The sequence below is a fragment of the Phacochoerus africanus genome, chromosome 11 (genome assembly GCF_016906955.1).
Source record: "Phacochoerus africanus isolate WHEZ1 chromosome 11, ROS_Pafr_v1, whole genome shotgun sequence".
NCBI classification, from domain to species: domain Eukaryota; kingdom Metazoa; phylum Chordata; class Mammalia; order Artiodactyla; family Suidae; genus Phacochoerus; species Phacochoerus africanus.
Window position 1 is genome coordinate 125,716,930 of NC_062554.1, and position 20,157 is coordinate 125,737,086.

At 38.2% G+C, this 20,157-nt stretch overlaps 1 protein-coding gene across 4 annotated transcripts in view; it reads left to right on the forward strand.

Annotated features, from left to right (window-relative positions):
• Positions 1-20,157, forward strand: part of SWT1 (SWT1 RNA endoribonuclease homolog) — a 107,087-nt gene that overhangs the window by 57,154 nt on the left and 29,776 nt on the right. For 2 of the 4 annotated variants that reach the window (XM_047753958.1, XM_047753959.1), the window contains exon 16: positions 2,497-2,628. In XM_047753958.1, coding sequence (XP_047609914.1) covers positions 2,497-2,628 — 132 coding nt within the window. Of the gene's footprint in view, positions 1-2,496; positions 2,635-5,032; positions 5,948-20,157 lie in introns of those variants that run through there. The other 2 variants (XM_047753960.1, XM_047753961.1) reach the window with 2 other exon arrangements.

Sequence of the window (20,157 nt, forward strand, 5' to 3'; positions counted from 1 at the left end):
CTAATCAATAGTTTGTAAGAACGTATATGGGGGAAAAAAGAATGGATATATTTATGTGTATGACTGATTCACTTTGCTATACACCTGAAAATAATACAACATTGTAAGTCAGCTCTACTCCAATAACAATAAATTTTTAAAAATGGGCAAAGGATTTGAATAAAATGTACAGATGGCCAGTAAGCCCATGGAAATGTGCTCTGTGTCATTAGTCATTAGGGAAACAAAAATCAAAACCTTAATGAGATACCACTTAATACTCACTAGAATGGCCATTAAAAAAAGTAATGTTGGTGAGAAAGTGGAAAAATTGGAACTTTCGTACATTGCTTATAGGAATGTAAAATTGTGCAGCTACTGTGGAAAGCATTTCTCTGGTTCCTCAGTAAGTTACGTGTATAATATGACTCGGCATTTCTGCTTTCAGATATACACACAAAATAATTGAACACAAAAAACTTGTACATGAATGTTCATAGCAACCCTATTTATAATAGCCAAACGGAAACAGTCCATATTAGCAGATGAATGTATAAAAAGAATGTGGTATATCAAAGTGGTAGGTCCATAAAATGGGTTATTATATTCACCCATAAAAAGGAATGAAGGAGTTCCTTGTTGTCTCAGTGGGTCCTGGCATTGTCACTGCTGTGGCACAGGTTCAGTCCCTGGCCTAGGACTTTTTGCATGCCATGGGAGTGGCCAAAAAAAAAAAAAAAAAAGGAATGAGGTATTGACTCATGATATGTGGTTGAATATTAAACGTGGTAAACGAAAGAAGACAGACAGAGAAGGTCACCTAGTTTATTGATATCAACAATCCGTAATGTGCAGATCTGTAGAGATAGAAGACAGCTTAGGTGGTTGTCAGAAATTGGGGGGAAGGAGGTATGGGGAGTTACTGCTTAGTGGACACAGGGGTTACTTTTGGAGTGATCAGAATGTTCTGTAAGTAGATAGTGGTGATAGCTGCACAATATTGTGAATGTACTAAATGCCACTGAATTGTACACTTCAAAATGGTTAAAACAGTGAGCTTTATGAGTATTTTAACCACAGTTACACAGAATGGTTTGGAAAGTACTGTAAGGTAGGGGAGAAAATTCCCCTGAACCCTCACTACCTAAAGGTCACCATCATTAACATTGGTGGCATCATTGTGTATACCCAGGTTTGTGTTTATGCCTGTATGTCAGCGTCCTAGGGCTGCCATAACAAATTACCACAAGCTGGGTAGCTTAAAATTAACACAAGTTTGTTCTCTCACAGTTGTGGAGGCTAGAAAGCCTGAAATCCCAGTGTCTCTAGGGTTGGCTCTTTCAAGAGGTTCTGAGGGAGAATCTATTTCATTACCATATCCCAGCTTCTAGTAGTTGCCAGAAATCTTTGTAGATGTATCACTGCAGTCCTTGCCTTTGTCTCCCCATGGGGTGGTGCTCACCCCAATCCAGTGTAACTTCAACTTAACTAAGTTAACAGTGTAACTTTAACTTAACTAATCAAATCTGCAAAGATCCTGTTTTAAATAAGGCCACTTTCTGAGGTTGTGAACATACATGGATCTTGGAGGGACACTGTTCAATCCACACAGCATGTTTTGAATTTTATGTAGTTATTATGTAAGTAACTTTTGCATACCTTAATTTTTCTGTTTCATAGGTAGCATGAGCATCATTTTAACAGTTGTTTGGTATTTCATCGAGTGCCTAATTATTTACTTAACATTTTTTAAAATATTGTTGAACATTTAGGTGGTTACTCATTGTTGTCCATCCAGTGAATAATATGTGATTGATTTCTTTTTCTTTTTCTTTTTTTTTTCCCTTTTAGGGCCACACCCACAGCATATGGAGGTTCCCAGGCTAGGGGTCAAATTGGAGCTTCAGCCGCTGGTCTGTGCCACAGCCACAGCCATGCTAGATCCAGGCCGCGTCGTCGACCTACATCACAGCTCATGGCAATGCCGGATCCTTAACCCACTGAGCGAGGCCAGGGCTCGAACCCTCAACCTCGTGGTTCCTAGTTGGATTCGTTTTGACTGTACCACAACGAGAACTCCCGATATATGATTGATTTCTAAAACTGGAATTGCCAGAGTAAAGTGTATGAACATTTAACATCCAGTTTCAATAAACTCTTAATCTAATATCTGATTTTTTTCTTCATCCTTGTGTACTAGAGTAGAATCTATACTTATGTACTGACTTGAATATAGATTGATAGTATCACTTCCCTGTCATCTCTTATGACCTCTCAGAGTGAAGCATTCACACAGCTCTTACAATATTACTTTAGATTTGGACTTCTGGGGTTGATAACCTATATCCTTTGCATAAATGATAGCCTGGACATTCATAAGTCGCTGCCTTTTATTTCTGAATAGATCAGCATTATGAGAGATGAGTTATAAATATTACCTTATTTTATAGTTAGAAATACTTGAATTATAAATATGCATTTATACCTCTGAGCGTCTTTTCTTTTTCTCTCTTTTAGCATGGATGTGTTTCAGAGATTGAGCTCAAACTCAACTTTGACATCTTCAAAAATAGCATCATTTGAAGAAGCATTTGTATATCTTCAGAAGTTAATGGCAGCTGTTAAGGATATTCTTGAAGGAATTCAGAGGTAAACTAGTTAATTTTAAAGTTTCGTTTATTTAGTACTTTCTTCTTCTAGGTTTATCAGCTTTTCAGAGTTATTGGGACTTCCAGCAAGTTTTATAAATTAATAACTTTAGATTTAACTCTTCTCCCTCCCTTGAAAAGAATCTCTGTTTCTAGTTTGGGTGACAAGAATGTTTCCACTTTTTTACTTTTTAGAAGAAAAGAGACGATTGTAAGCTTCTTAAAGAACTTTCTTTTCTTTATTGCATAACTAGTTCCAAGAGCAGTGCTTGACACCTAATGGGCATTCAGTAATTATGTGCTGAATAAAAAGTGTAGGTTGGAGTTCTCATTGTGGCTCAGCAGTTAATGAACCCGATTAGTATCCATGAGGATATGGGTTTCATCCCTGGTCTTGCTTAGCGGGTTAAGGATCTGGTGTTGCCGTGAGCTGTGGTGTAGGTCTCAGACAGGGCTTGGATCCCATGTTGCTGTGGCTGTGGTGTAGGCCAGCAGCCACAGGTCCTATTTGACCCCTAACCTTGGAACTGCCATATACCATGGATACAGCCCTAAAAAGACCAAAAAAAAAAAAAAGTGTAGGTTAAGGTAATTATCACTGCCCTTTAAAAATAAGTATATGTTAATATTTGTTAATATGATTGACTTCCTCCAATACAGTCTCACAGTACCACAAACTGGAAAAGTTTGAGAAGCATCATAGTCTCATGATGCTTTGAGACTTAATACATATGTAATTATTTTAAATATTTGTGAGGTATATAGAAAACATAATTCCAGAAAGATATAGAATGGACCATACCACCTTTATAGGTAGAAGTCAAATATTTTCCTTTGTGCCACTAAAGGAGAATACTAAACCTTGCAATTTTTCTGCATATACCAAAATGTACTGTTTCTACAAGCTCATTCAGAGATTGCATCTCATTTATATTCCCAGAGCCTAGCATGATTTATATTTATATTCCCCAGAGCCCAGCATGATTCCGAGCATAGCTGGTGCTCAGTTAACTTTTGTTGCATAACTGAATACAGATTCATACGCCTACTTTCTGTAGAAAAGATAATGTGTCAAACATGGCTTTTACGCAGTGTAACGTATACAACAGCTTACACATAGCTAAGATCAGAATTGAATAGTTCTTCATAGGGCTACTCTTAATCCTGCCTTAAGTAAGAAAGGGACTGTGTGCACTTAAAGATGATACTCAACTTGTCTTGGGATCTGCCACATCTTCACTTCATTAGTAACTTAAGAGTGGCAAAAAGCTTTGGTAATTTTTTATTCTAATAATCATTTTAGCCAGGTGATCCATTAACAATGAGATGATGTTTCCAAAAACCCTTACAAAATGAAACAAATCCAAAAATTACTATTGTTTTAAAAATACAGTTTTTTAAACTTGGATATACTAAAATCAAATCAGTTTTTGGTTTTTAAATTATGAAGAACACCATTCTCCTCTTGGCAAGCTGCATGTCTAATTCAGGTCAAACAAACAGTCACATTACAGGAGGTCCCATTGTGGCTTAGTGGGTGAAGAACCTGACTGCAGAGGCTCTGGTTGCTATGGAGGTGTGGGTTTGATGATCCCCTGCCCCTCGCATTGCTGCAGCTGCAGCCTGGGGAATATGTTGAGAGTGCAGCCATGAAATAAGAATAACAGAAACAAAAAAACATAGATAATTACAATAGGGAGTTATTAATATATATATATTTTTTGTCTTTTTGCCATTTCTTGGGCCACTCCCATGGCATATGGAGGTTCCCAGGCTAGTGGTCGAATCCGAGCTGTAGCCTCCCAGCCTACACCAGAGCCACCACAACTTGGGATCCAAGCCGTGTCTGGGACCTACACCACAGCTCAGAGCAACGCCGGATCCTTAACCCACTGAGCAAGGCCAGGGATGGAACCCACAAACTTATCGTTCCTAGTCAGATTCGTTAACCACTGAGCCAAGACAGGAATTCCCAGTTATTAGTATTTTAATAGGAACATAGGCAGTGGATGAAGGGAGGGTTTGGCAAAAGATAAAGCTCAACTGAGGTTGGAGGAGAATGTCTTGTAGGCCACTTTATCCTATAAGCTAGTATTTCACACATCCAGAGCTGTTAATTGTATGCCTTGACAGAAGAATATCTGGTCCAGAAAACTTTGGAAATATTGCATACTGTATTACTCATTCAGAAAATCACTATACCTCTATTAACATATTAGTATGTTTTATAGACTTTGCTGTAGGGCAACCTTAATTTTAGGTTCCCTGGAACCCACCCAGAGATTTTGTTGGAATTGGTCTGAGGATGTGCCTGGCTCTCAGCAGTTACAGAATTTCTCCAGGTGGTTCTAATGTGTAGGCAAAGTTGAGAACCACTAGTCAATGTGCTTATTAACCCTTCTCAGAGTGTGGTCACAGGACCAGCAGCATCATCACCATCTGGAACTTGTTAAAAGTGCAAATTCTCAAACCCTACCAGAGCTATGGAAAGAGAAACTCTGGGGGTAGGGCCCAGCAGTCTGTCCTTCAGGTAAGTCTTGTACACTTAACACTGAGCAGCCTGGGCCTGAGGGGTGTCAACCCTGGTGACCAGTTATCATCATCTGGGAACTTAAAAAAAAAAAAAAAAGCAGAGCAGTGGCTAGGAGCTACCCTAAACCTATTCCTTCTGAATCTCTGGGAGTGGGATCTGGGTTAAGCATTTTCACAAACTCCCTTGGTGATTCTCATGTGGAGCCATGCTTGAGAAACTGTAACATGTACTATTGCTTACATAAGCTGTATCTAAAGAAATAAATATTTGCATTTATCTTTTCTCTATGTGTACATACCACTAAGAACAAGAAAATGTTAGTTGCTCTGCTACTTTTTAGCCTGTGACCTGGTGTAAATTGTCTTGAGCTTCAGTCTTCATCTGTAAAAGAGGAACAGTAATGCCCTTCCCACAGCTTTTCACAAAGTTATTGTGCTTTGAAAGTCAAGTGTAACTAACCAAACCAGTGAGTCTCTGCTTGTTTGTTGGGAAAGTTGTTAAAAATGCAGAGTTCTAGATCTTATCCCAGACTTACTGAAATCACAGTATCTGTAGATATTTTGTAGAGGAGGAAGTTGTATTTTTAACAAGATTTCCCAGAGATTTATGTGCAGTTGGTGGGGGAACTACAGTTAAATTAATCCAACCTCCTGTAATGAGAATATTAGAACCTCTTGAGCTACCAGTAGAGGGCATTATGAATAAAAAGTTTGCTCATTTAAGCATTCATTAATCAACAGGAAACTACTAAAACTGTGTGTGTTTTTTTAAACCCTTTAAACAGTGGACATTTAAGTAATTATATAATAAAAATGAATAATTATATTGTTTTGTCAAGTGTATATGTGGTCTTAAGTTTTTTTGTTTTTTTTTTTCTTGCCATTTCTTGGGCTGCTCCCCTGGCGTATGGAGGTTCCCAGGCTAGGAGTCTAGTCGGAGCTATAGCGGCCGGCCTACACCAGAGCCACAACAACGCGGGATCCAAGCTGTGTCTGCAAGCTACACCACAGCTCACGGCAACGCCAGATCCTTAATCCACTGAGCAAGGTCAGGGATCAAACCCGCAACCTCATGGTTCCTAGTCGGATTCATTAACCACTGAGCCACGATGGGAACTCCTATGTGGTCTTAAGTTCTTTTAAGAAACAATCGTGTTAGAAAATGGGGAGGGCTATTGACTATGATTAGATTTTTAAACATTGAAAAACAATCAACTTTATACTGATTGCAAATTTATTAGCATTTTTGGATGCTTGCCAGAATGAAATTGTTTCATTGGATTTTGAGATACATACTCAGTGAATATATGTCAATGCTGTTTCTTTTTATCATGGCAGGTAATTTATGCATTTATGGTGTTACATTGGGAATCAATAATAGATGACCTGTTATAACCAGGTCCTTCAGTTAAAGAAATGAATGAAAATGTGTTTGTTGAACTAAGAATTTGGGCTTCTAGTTCCAGATTTATCTGATGGTAGCTGACCTCATACATGTCATCTACCCTCTCTAAGCCAGTTTTTTCCTTAGTAAGTGATAATCTTGCCTTCTTCAGATGATCTCTGTGAAAGTAATTTTTAAGCTGTAATATATATATGTGTTAGTTTTTATTTTCTCCTAAAAGCTGATGTTAAATTTGAAATGTTTAAAAGCATGTATTTCAATTTTAATAAGGCTCCAAACTTGTTTGTGGGAAGTTAATATTGAAAATATTGGTGGGGAGTTCCCGTCGTGGCGCAGTGGTTAACGAATCCAACTAGGAACCATGAGGTTGCGGGTTCCATCCCTGACCTTGCTCAGTGGGTTAAGGATCTGACGTTGCCGTGAGCTGTGTGTAGGTCGCAGACGCGGCTTGGATCCCACATTGCTGTGGCTCTGGCATAGGCTGGCGGCTACACCTCCAATTGGACCCCTAGCCTGGGAACCTCCGTATGCCGTGGGAGGGGTCCTAGTAAACACGAAAAGACAAAAAAAAAAAAAGTATTGGTGGAACAGTTATCCACACAGTTATGCAATTGGGAGCAGAGTACCTAATTTTGTAAAAGTTGTAAAAGGGATGGGAATACTACTGATTTCTATACTTTCTGCACACTTTCTTCTTGAGTGAGAAAGTGAACTTATTTGCTATTGATTTAGTAATTGCTTTGTGGAGTTCCCACTGTGGCTCAGTGGGTTAAGAACCCAACTAGTATTCTTGAGGATGTGGGTTTGATCCCTGGGCTCACTCAGTGGGTTGAGAATCTGGCGTTGCCATGAGCTGTGGTGTAGTTCGCAGACATGGCTTGGATCCCATGTTACTGTGACTGTGGTGTAGGCCAGCAGCTGCAGCTTCTATTCTATCCCTAGCCTAGGAACTTCCATAGGCTGCAGGTGCCCTAAAAACCAAAAAAAAAAAAAGAAAAAAGAAAAAAGAAAAAGAATTGCTTTTCTCTCATCTTTCCTTTAAATGTATATAGGATTAATTTGAATACTTTTTTTCATGGTTTCCTTATCTAAACACCAGTGAACCCGAGTCAGTATTTTTTCCATGTAGGCAAAGTGTTTTAAGATTTTTTTTTTTTTAGGTCAGCACTATCTGGTCTCATCTTTAGTGAACTTGTCTAGGTTGTTGAAGTTATTCTCAAGATCACAAAAACCTTTAGTATATAAAGCTTCATTTGGAGTGAAAAACTAATTGGAGAGTCACATGGAAAAACATTATCATTAATGTCAAAAAACATTATTAGATATCTGTGCTTAAATTGGTATTTCTACAAGGTTAACTGAACAGGGCACCACTTAATCCCAATCTGAGGCATACTGTAAATGTGTGCAGCTTCAATCTGAAAGCTAATGCTCAAGACAACGATGAAAGTATGTTTTTGTATCTATAAAGTAGATGATGAGCTGCCTGGTTTAGAAGCAGAGGAGAAGAAAGGGGAAAAGTGAGGGTAGGAAATTACATTCTGCCTAGATTTTATAATCATGTTTGTGTGTTTCACCTTTATAAAATAAAGTTGAAATTATTTTTAAAAATCCCAAAGTATAGCATTTAAATCCAAAACTATAACTAGATCATGCTAAAGTGTGTATATTCACTTTATCATCTGGTTTTACATGTAAAACTTTGTATTTCTCTGTCAATTTTATGAACTCTAGATTTCTAGCTCAAGTAGCCTTAGATAAAGTGGGTGAAATAATGTTTTCTCAGTTTCATATTTTGAATCTGAGGAGAGGATGATGGAGTTACTATTCCTTATAAATATCTTGGCACATTTTGCGGGGGAGGAAATTTTTTAATATGAAGGGATAGCTCTTAAGTTTAAATGACCTTTTTTCTATCATATTTGGTTTGGCTCTTTTCAAATGTAGAATGAGTGTTAACTGGTGCCTTGAGCACATTCATATTCTAGATGGACATTCCTTTGTAATCATAGAATGTGATTTAGGAAAGTGAGACTAATGCTTGAATTTTGGAAAGGAAGATGATTAATTTTTATCATCTTCATCTGCTTTAATAATCTTTAAAGCCTTAGTAACTTCTGTTAGATCCCTGTGGCTTTGGTTTGAAATACTTTGTATTTAGCTGGCTTTCGAAAACAGTTACAGTCATGAAGTTTGGGATTTTTTTGTGTATCATTTACATATATATTTATTCTTATTAAGCCTCTAAAGAAAGAATTTTCCCATTACTCTCTTACCCCATTTTAACTTAAGAACAAAATGTATACTGGTATAATCATAGGTAATTCCTGGGAGAAAGAATCCTACAATGACAGCAGCTTTTCATATCTATCAGTGATTTAGCGGCTTCAAAGAGTATGGACTTTGGTTTTGAGAGAATGTTTTATTAAGTTAGTATTGTGTATTTTGAGAGCCAGCCTCTCGAGATTTTAGAAAGGTTATTTAGAAAAGGTCATTCTTAAACTGACACAAAGATGACTCTTTAGGCTGTTTTATAGATTTAGTTAATTATTGAAACAAAAATTTTAACAAGAGAAATGTAGAGAATAAAGACCTTAAAATAAGTGATTTTTCAGCATCTCAACTCATTGCAGTGTGCAAGATGTTAAGCTGTAGATAAAAATTCTCCTTAAATCTAGATTGGAGAGATTCTTCTGTGTTTAGGTCTGATCTACATTCTTTGAGGCTTGGCTTTTCTACCTGTAGGTAATTAACTCCCTTCCCTCATTTGAGTTTCCACAGTTCTCCAGATATCACTGCACCTCTTTGTCAGACTTTTCATATATTCCATGTTCTGTCCATCACTCAATATATCAGTCACTCTGCTGAGTAAGAGAAAATAATACAACCCTTTATTTAAAAATGAAAGGATTTAGTTGTTTCATTCTCCATGCCATCATTTTGTTTTTGTTTTTGTTTTTGTTTTTGTCTTTTTAGGGCCAAACCCTCGGAATATGGAGGTTCCCAGGCTAGGGGTCAAATGAGAGCTGGTAGCGGCTGGCCAATGCCTCAGCCGCAGTAATACCAGATCCCAGCCGTGTCTGTGACCTGCACCACAACTCATGGCACTGCCGGATCCATGCCATCATTTTGGACCTAATACTTTCATAATTTATTTTCTAATCAGCTCCCTAAGATTTTGAACACTTTTAGGGCAGAAACTGCACGTAACTTTTCTTCGTTTTCCTTTTCTAGATCTAGATCTATGCCTGTATCACTCATAGTAGATGGTTGAAAAAAGGAAGGCTGTTGAATGAATGTTTTCTAGTTTATCTGGTGGAGAACAACTTCTTTTAGGGTGAAATGCTGCTAATAGTGCTACATTATGACATCAGATGAATAGGTAATATAGAGCTTTGAAAAAAGATGCAGAGGAGAAATGTGCAAGCTAAGAAAAGGTAAAGAATAAGATCTGGAGGAAGGAGAAAGACTGGAACAAAGAGATTGAGGAGATTAAAAAAGATCTTTATGTCTAGGACAGATGATGGAGACTCTGGTAATTTGCTCAGATGGCTTTTGGGTTTCATGTTATCTTTAATTGCTCAATCCTGGTCTCTCTATATCAAATATCTAAATTAGCGTTAGTGGAAGGAAAGAGGAGACCTAACAGGCTTGACTGAGACTTAAGGAATATAAGTAGGCATTTCTTATATAAACACATGTATAATGTCATATAAAATATAGATAGTAAAAACCTTTTGTGGTGTCTATATTATAGTTTGATAAACACTGCTTTAATGTAACATTTTTATCATATGCTTTAAGTAAAACAAAATAAAATTTATGTTAAATTAGCTGACAAAATATGTAGCATCCACATGTCAATCTGACTGAATTCTCCAGCACCAGCTGATAATTTTTTAACCTGCCTCTTTAGTGATACTGAAGTTAATAGATGACTCATAACTTATTTTTTTTTAGAATAACTAGATTTCATCTTCTATATCTAAAGCTCTTACCTGTGCTTCCTAGCACTTGTAATTTAAGAATAGGAAATTAGGACTTTTATTTTTATCCTAAATATCAGTGGTGTGATAACAGTAATTCCTGCCACCCCTAAATCATTTCTGGGTGTTGGTGTTCTTTTGTTTTAGTCAATAAAATCCAGTTTTAGATGACAGAGCCCAGTATTTCCCATCATTAACTTTTTGATTATACCACAATCAAGTAATGAGATACAAATATTACTTCCTAAAGGTAATGGATATCTTAATTTGTTTATAGAGTTATTTTTGTTTAAAAATCAATACTTTTAAATTTTGTTTTTGTGGCTGGTTATTTATACCTAATGATTTATTGATCTGATATTTGATTAAAATTCCCTGCTATTAAATCATATTAAGAAATGCTAAAACTGGGAGTTCTCGTTGTGGCTCAGAGTTTAGCGAATCCGACTAGGAACCATGAGGTTGCTGGTTCGATCCCTGACCTTACTCAGTGGGTTAAGGATCTGGCGTTCATTGCCGTGAGCTGTGGTGTAGGTCGAAGACGCAGCTTGGATCCTGCCTTGCTGTGGCGGTGGTGTATGCTGGTAGGTACAGCTCCGATCAGACCCCTAGCCTGGGAACCTCCATATGCTGCAGGTGCTGCCCTAGAAAAGACCAAAAAAAAAAAAAAAAAAAAAGAAATGCTAAAACTGTAGTTCCCATTGTGGCTCAGCAGTAATGAACCAGACAGTATCCATAAGGATGTGGGTTCAATCCCTAGCCTTGCTCATTTGGTTAAGGATCCGGCGTTGCCGTGAGCTGTGGAATAGGTTGCAGATGTGGCCTGGATCTGGCCTGAGTGGGGCTATGGTGTTAGGTCATCCTCTGCAGCTCTGATTCTACTCCTAGCTCAGGAACTTCCTATGTTGTAAGTGCAGCACTTAAAAAAAAAAAAAAAGAAAAGGAAAAAAAAAGAAACATTAAAACTACCAAACATTGCATTTTTTTTTCAGAGAAGCCAGTGGGGGATAAATGAGTGACTAAATCAGTGAGGTTAAACATCAATAAAATAAATGAGACCGGGGGAGTCAAAGGTGCTCAATCAGGGCTGTCATAATAATTTTAATTTAAGTAGTAAGTATATAGTAAATATATGGATAAGTCCAGATGATCAGTTGTACAAAAGGTGTAGAGTATGTCCTACACTCTAGGATTAGTCTCATCTATTTTGAGAAATATTCCCTTGTGCCTCTAAAGAACTTTTAACACCATAGTAAGCCAGCCATCTGCCCATAGTGAGAAGTGATGCAATCAGTGTCCTCAAGGCTGTTTCCAGTAATATAAAAAGTTGAGTCCAACTCAGGGCAGTGTTTTCTACATAGAAGTTACTCAATAAATATTTATTATACATCAGAAACTTCTGGGATTATGTTACATTTTGATGGTGCAATCCTTGTTCATAACACATAATAAACTTTCTAGAATCAACATACACTTAATAATAAAGTAACCAACCATAACTCTTAAGTTGTAAATGTTCAGTTAATGCTTCATTGCTAATATTAAGTTATTTACTTTTTGACAGCATGTAGCTATATATTTTCCCCAACTTAGTTGTTGAGCTAAGTCAAGTGAAATCATAAAAAATTGTATTTTTATGTTGCAGATAGTAATTTATGCAGATTTCATTTAGACTCTTGATAACATAGATGAAAATGTGTATTTTTGTACAGTATTAGAGTGTAATATAGTATAAAGAATGTATCAATCAGCTCTCATTAAAAGGATTTACCAGCATGAGACTCTCCTAGAAACAGTGACATACTCACACTTTTTGGGGGATTGTTAGATACTGGCTCTGAGTGAATACTAGTTGCCGAGGACCAAAAATTCCACTGTAGTTGGAGAAATGATCAGGGAAACAGATCTGTGTTGAGTGACTACTGGTTTGTTTGGAAACTTGGAAAAAAATGAAATGGAGGGTTGGCGACAGGAAAATCTGGGGAAGAGATGTGTGATTGGGCGACTTGTAATGGGCACAGAGTATGAGGGTACCTGTATCCCGTGTGAATACTCCTCAAAGGCTCTCCATTGCAGAGGAGACTCTCATTAGTCAGGTGGACAAGATCCATGGCCTGTGGCTGTCAGTCAGTCTCTTCCCCTAGTTCCTCAGTGCTTGGTCAGTGAGCTCATATGCAAAGGTACAGTGGCACCCTGGATAACATGGTCACAGATGTGGGTCTTCCCGCATGAAAGCTGCTCTGGCTGCTACCATTGCTGAGAGCCCAAACTGCCAACAACAGAGGCAGATACTAAGTCGTCTATAAGGCACCATTCCCTGGGGGACCATCAAGCCACTGAAGGGGCAGTGGTTCAGACCCCTTCCATCCTGAAGGGGGCAATGATTTGTCCTCCCCGAAGTAGACACTTCTTTTAACTATGTAGTGCTTCCCTTACTGCAGTGCTTCTGTCAGCAGCTCCATCTATTGATTTAGGGATATGTTTGCCAATGTCTTGATAGCCCATTACAATGAAGAAACTAATTTTATAGCAAAAGAAGTGCAGCCGTGGCTCCTAAAACTGTACTACTTTTCCATGTTAATATCCTTTTTTTTCCTACTGTTAGCAGCACTTCTCATTCCAGCAGTAACTCCTTACACCTGGACATTGTGATCATCTTATAGGTCTCCTTGCCTTTTTTAGGCTCCTTTGACAATTCCTTAACCTCCCTAAATCGTATTTGAATGGCTTTGTTTATTCCTTGGATCAAAAACACTTATTTTCTCTTTTTGCCCTCTGGTTCAAATACAGCTTTTCCAACTTGTCAGTCAAGGCTTTTCTACTGCTTGGTTCTAACATACCTTTTTTGTCTTGTATTCCTCTAGTGTACTTTGTAGTTAAACCAGATTAATTGTGTGTGTGTGTGTGTAGTTTTCAAGGCAGACCTAACTTATGTTCTCTTAATTCTGAACCTTGTCCCAGTCTCTTACCAGAGCTTGGAATGACCTCTTAATCTACATGTATTTTTCAAAGTGTTATCCATTTGTCCAGTCTCAGTTTAGAAGCCATCTACTACACACAGACTTTACAGTTTGTATTGAACTCCTGAGGTTCTTAGCGCATACTGCCTCCTATTGTAATTATTTGTGGACATTTTATCTCTGTTCCTAAATTATGAACTCCATAAGACAGAATCAATATCTTATATCCCTGGTGTTCCCAAGATACCTTTCATATTGCTTTGAACTCAGTACTGTTTAATATTAGTAATAAACGAATAGTAATAGGTGACATTTATTAAGTGGTTACTATGTCTCAGTCACTGTACTAAGCTCTTTACCTATGTGATCTTATTTAATTGGTACCAGTAACCTTCTCAGCGGTGCTATTGTTATTGAACCAGTCTTGCCCCTTGCATAGCAAGCCAAATGCTGAGACATCAGGGTTTGCAGCAGAGACAGTTTTTTCACAAGGTAGCCCAGGCAAGGAGTTGGAAGAACAGACTTCAGATCCTCCCTGAAGGTGAGGGGCTTGGGATGTTTATGGGAGAAGAGTGTAAGCAGGGTGGTTGGAGCTGCAGGGGAAGGTGACCAGAGGTCATTGCTGTTCTGCTCAAGCATGTCTGAATGACATGCTTCTTCATGGGAAGCATGTTCAAAAAATGGCAGCGTTAGCAGGATCGGAGGGTAGAGACTTCGGCCCTCTAACGTCAAAAGGTCACTGTTGGACAAGCAGGTGACCAGACTCTGGCCAGATTGGTTCCCCCCCGTTTCCGCCAGTTATGTTACAAGCAGAGAGGTTTTTAACAAGTGGTTCCCTTATAAGCTATTCTATAAGACAAACTCAGTAATTTCTGATATCACCCATTTCTATTAAACCTACAGGGTATGGTTTGAAGATGGGCTTTTTTAATCCTATGGGGCAGGGTTTTAACTGTCACACCATTTTGCATGTTGAGGAAGTGGGATCACAGGGATTATGTCATTGCCCAATGACATGTTTGTACTTGGCAGAATGACTCATTGAAATGGGTCTGATTCAAGAAAACTCACTTTTAAATACACTAAACTTTCTGACTGAAGAAATTACTTTAAAATTAGTTATATTCAAGAGGTGTTTTTTAGTTGGTTTCATAGTTTCATAGAACTTTAGAAAATTTCTAAATTCTTTTTTCTTTTTTGGCTGACCCATTGCACATGGAGTTCCGGGCCAGGGATCAGACCCCTGCCTCAGTCGTGACCTAAGCTACTCTGGCAACACCGGATCCTTATCCCACTGTGCCAGACTGGGGATCAGCCTGCATCCCAGTGCTCCTAAGACGCTGCTGGTTCTGCTGTGCCATAGCAGGAACTCCAGAAGATTTCTAAATTTAATTTAAAAGAATTACAGGGAGTACTCATCATGGCTCAGCGGTAACAAACCTGACTAGTTATCCATGAGGACAGCAGGTTCAGTCCCTGGCCCTGCTCTGCGGGTTGGGGATCGGGTGTTGCTGTGAGCTGTGATGTAGGTCACAGATACAGCTTGGATCTCAGCTGCAGCTCCAGTTTGACCCCTAGCCTGGGAACTTCCATATTCCACAAGTGTGGCCCTAAAAGGCAAAAAAAGAAAAAAAAAAAGGAATATTGAATAACTGACAAAAGAAATGGAAAATATCTCTGTCTTAGAAGGAAATTTATATTCTTCATTTGTTTTTCTAAATTTGTCTTTTTTTTTTTTTTTTTTGTCTTTTCTAGGGCTGCACCCATGGCATAAGGAGGTTCCCAGGCTAGGGATCTAATTGGAGCTGTAGCCACCGGCCACAGCCACAGCCACAGCCATGCGGGATCTGAGCCATATCTGTGATCTGTACCACAGCTCAAAGCAACACCGGATCCTTAACCCACTGAGAGGGGCCAGGAAACGAACCCGCAACCTCATGGTTCCTAGTCAAGTTCATTAACCACTGCGTCACGATGGGAACTCCAAAATTTGTCTTTTTCTACCTCTTCCCTCTTTGAGAGGAGAATGAGTCCACTTATCTTGGTTGAAATGAATAGCCCAAAAAAGATTTCCGTTGGTAGATGGTCTTGTCTCGAGAGACAGACAAATGAAACAACAGGGGTAATGAAAACAAGAAAGGAAACTATACCTGAGGTGATACTGCTGACAGTCAACACCATGTTACTCGGAAGAATGGTTAAGACCTGTTTTAAAGCTGGAATTAAAATTTCCATCCTATAGAGTGGCAAGACTAGGTCAAGAATGAGTTACCATCCATGTACCACCAACTTTCATAGAAAAAAGAAATGTGCAAACTGGTTATTTTGATGCATTTAAAAATATATCATTTGTTTAAATTTTTTACTTTGTTATGGATCAGATGCTGTATTTTAGAAATGCCTTAGAATTTACGAAGCATAGTTGAATTGGAAACAGTAGTTCTAAGATTAGGAAGAGAAAGGAAAACAGTGGTTACTTATTTTAGAGGATGAGTGCACATGGCATCTCAGGTATTACCAGAATGACAATAAAGTTATACAAAACTGTCCTTACGCCCAGGGGGAAAATGTGATGCTAGAAATTTGAGGCAAAAACATACAAGGATGAAGCCTAGCAGACACTGTAAATGAATGGGAAACAAAAGAAAAGGGAAGAAACCAAATGAGAAGATCCAAGACATTTTTCTTTGAACAGTGTTGGAATCCTCATGCCCCCCCCTTTTAATTGGCCAATGCCTGTAAAGCAAGGGTGGATTAGCCCAATTTAATATTACAGATCTGTAAACGCAGACTGAAGATTAATTACCAGAAAGGCAGACTGAAAAGTTTAAGAGACTGGTATCACAAATATCAAGGAAGGAAGGAGTTTCAATAGAAAAAGAATCTGTAACAGTGTGATGTTACTACTGAGAGGCAAAATAAGATAAAGTTAAGAAAAATGTCCATTAGCTTGAGCAACATAAAAGTCATTGTTGAATTTGTTGGGGGCACTTTCTTAAGAGTGTAGGAACAGATGTATGATATTAGACTGAGGGGGACTTAAAGGTGAGGAGTATAAACAGCAGAAGGACATGATGTAACTATAGGAGACCACAAGGCCAAAAGAAGAGATTGTGTTTCAGATTTCCTTGCGCAAAGGGTCAGTTGATATAAATGTTTCTACTATTCACAGTAAATAAATATCAGAGTTACAGCATCAAAAAGGTTGAGTCTGTAATAAGGACACATGAAGTTATTCCTGATCCTTTTACCGCAGTCATTCTAAAAAGTTTTCTGCTTCCTCTAAAGGCCCTTCTGCTAAGGTTTGCCTTCTTATCAGTGGAATCATGGTATTTGTCATTTTGTGGTAGGCATATTTCACTTAATATCATGTTTTTAGGGTTCATCCTTGTTGTAACATGTGTCAGAGTTTCCTTTTTAAAGCTGAATAATGTTCCATTGCATGCATGTCCCATATTTTGTTTTATCCATTCATCTGTTGATGGATACTTAGGTTGCTAATAGACCTTGGCCTTTATGAGTAATGGTGCTGTGGACATGGTTCTACAAATATCTCTTTGAGTCCCTGCTTTCAATTCTTTTGGGTATATACCCCAAAGTTGGATTGCTGGATCATGTAGTGATTCTATTTTTAATTTTTTTGAGGAACCACTGTAGCATTTATACCATTTTGCAGTCCCACCGTGGTGCCCAAAGGTTCCATTTTTCTCTACATCTTCACCAATACCTGTTATTGTCTGGATTTTTTAAAATAGTAGCTATTCTAATGAGTGTGAAGTGTTGCTTGTGATTTGGTTTTCTTTTTATAAAGAGAAAGTGTGCTTTCAGTACTGATCAGTTGAATGCATTTGTATTATTAAAGGATTTTTTTACTCTTCACGTTTTTTCTCAGAGTTAATTCTAAATAGAGCATTTCTCTAATGCTTTGATATGTGATTAACAAATTCTATATATAGTGAAGTATAGTTATAATAAAACAGTGATAGAATTGTGTCTCAGTCCTGACTGGATATGTTGAGATCTTACAGCATAAATGGTGGGAGCACAAGATAACTCAATCTTCTGTTTTCCTCTGAGCTTATCTTGGCTTTGCTCCTTCTTTGTGATCTAGAGAGATCCTTTTTGCCATGTTAAAATAGAAAGATAGTAGTTACCTGATAGTGAGGTGTGATTAATCAGTTGGGAAATAACATTCATAAAATATTAGGAGAATCTGAGATTGAATGTTATGTAGATTTAGCTGGCAGTATCTGGTCTTATAGTGGGCATAGGTCTCATTGAAGACTTAGAGCCCCACAGAGGCCTCAACTAAGGAGAAGAGAGATGAGCCTGTTTGTCCTACTTCTTCTGGCCCCTTTCAGTATATTTTAGTGCTAAGCATGGAACTAGCCTCTAGCAGCAGCATCTCAAGTAGTAAGGTTATCTTTTAGCAGGAAGCCTAATGCTATGAAGCAAAGCAAAGAAAGTAGTAGTTGTTTAGAAACTAACTACTCAGTGAATTCTACATCAGTCTTCCATTCTGAGAAGTGGCCCATCTTGTTTCTGTCTAATATTTTTATTGTTGTTTTTTGTTTTTGTTTTTTGCTTTTTAGGGCCGTACCTGAGGCATATGGAGGTTCCCAGGCTAGGAGTCGAATCAAACCTAGAGCTGCTGGCCTCCACCATAGCCACAGCAAAGCCAGATCTGAACAGCGTCTGCAACCTACACCACAGCTCATGGCAATACTGGATCCATAACCTACTGAGCAAGGCCAGGGATCAAACCTGAATCTCATGGATGCTAGTCAGATTCATTAACCACTGAGCAATGATGGGTACTCCATTTCTTTCTAACCTTGATGTCCATATCTCCCCCAACCGGGGCCACCAGTATTTAGGGATGACAGCTATATTCATTTGCTAGGGCTGCCATTATGAAATACCACAGACTAGGTGGCTTAAACAACTGAAATTAATTTTCTCACATTTCTAGAGGCAGAAGTCCAAGGCAGAAGTCCAAGGTCAAGGTGCTGGCTGGGTTGGTTTCCTTTGAGACCTCTCTCTTTGCCTTGCAAGACAGCTGCCCTCCTGCTGCTTCTTCAGTAGTCATCCTTTTGTGCGTGCGCATTTCTGGTGTCTTTGTGTATCCAAAGCTCTTTTTATAAGGACACCAATCAGGTTAGATGAGTGCACACCCTAGGGGCCTCATTTTAATGTAATCACTTCTTTATAGTCACCTCCAAGTGAGTCACATTTTGAGGTACTGGGGATTAGAGCTTTGACATATGAATTTGGAGAAACACAGTTTAGCCCATAATTATAACCAAGGCCCAATAACAAAAGTAACTGCTGGATTTGAGGAAACTGGGAGGATTGTGGTTGAACTCTTGGGGCACGTGATGGCTGGCATTATTTTTAGAACTTTTTGACTAATGGTATAGGATCTCAAGGTCTTTTGACTTAGCTTCACTAGCCCAGTCCAGATCTCGTTGCTAAAAAATGTTTCTCCCATTCTGAATGAATGGAGATCTGTATGTTTTCTTTGGGGGAAATATCTAATTAGGTCTTCTGCCCATTTTTTGATTGGATTGTTTGGTTTTTTGGTTGTTGAGTTTTCTGAGTTGTTTATGTATTTTGGAAATTAAATCCTACTCAAACTGATCAACGAATTCAGCAAAGTAGCAGGGTACAAGATTAACATTTAGAAGTTAGTTGCATTTCTGTATACTAACAGTGAAATATTAGAAAGAGGAATATAAAATACCTTTTGAGATCACACCCCCTAAAATTAAATACCTAGGCATAAACCTGACCAATGAGGTGAAAGACGTACACACTGAGAACTATAAAACATTAATGAAGGAAATTAAAGAAGATTGAAAGAGATGGGAAGATATCCTATGCTCCCGGATTGGAGGAATTAGTATTATTAAAATGGCCATACTACCCAGAGCAATCACTTAATGCAATCCCTATGAAATTACCCTGAAAGTTTTCACAGAACAAATAATCCAGAAATTCATATGGAACCATAAAAGACCTAGAATTGCCAAAGCTTGCCAAAGCAATCCTGAGGAACAAAAACCAAGCAGGAGGCATCACTCTCCCAGACATCAGGCAATATTACAAAGCTACAGTTATCAAGAGAGTGTGGTATTGGTAAAAAACAGACATACGGCCAGTGGAGCAAAATAGAGAACCCAGAAATAAATGCAGACACCTATGGTCAGTTAATCTTTGACAGAGGAGGCAAGAATATAAAATGGGAAAAAAATCTCTTCAGCAAGTGGTGCTGGGAAAACTGGACAGCCGCATGTCAATCAATGAAACTAGAATACACCCTCACACCATGCACAAATCTGAACTCAAAATGGCTTAAAGGCTTAAATATAAGACAAGACATCATCAAACTCCAAGAACAGAACATAGGCAAAACATTTTCTGACATCAACCTTACAAATGTTTTCTTAGGTCAGTCTCCCAAGGCAATAGAAATGAAAATAAAAATAAACCAATGGGACCTAATCAGACTTATAAGCTTGTGCATAACAAAGGAAACCATTAAAAAAAAAAAAAAAAAGGACGCCTACAAAATGAGAGAAAATAGTTGCAAATGTTACAACCAACAAGGGCTTAATCCCCAAGCAGTTTAAGCTAAATGTTATTTC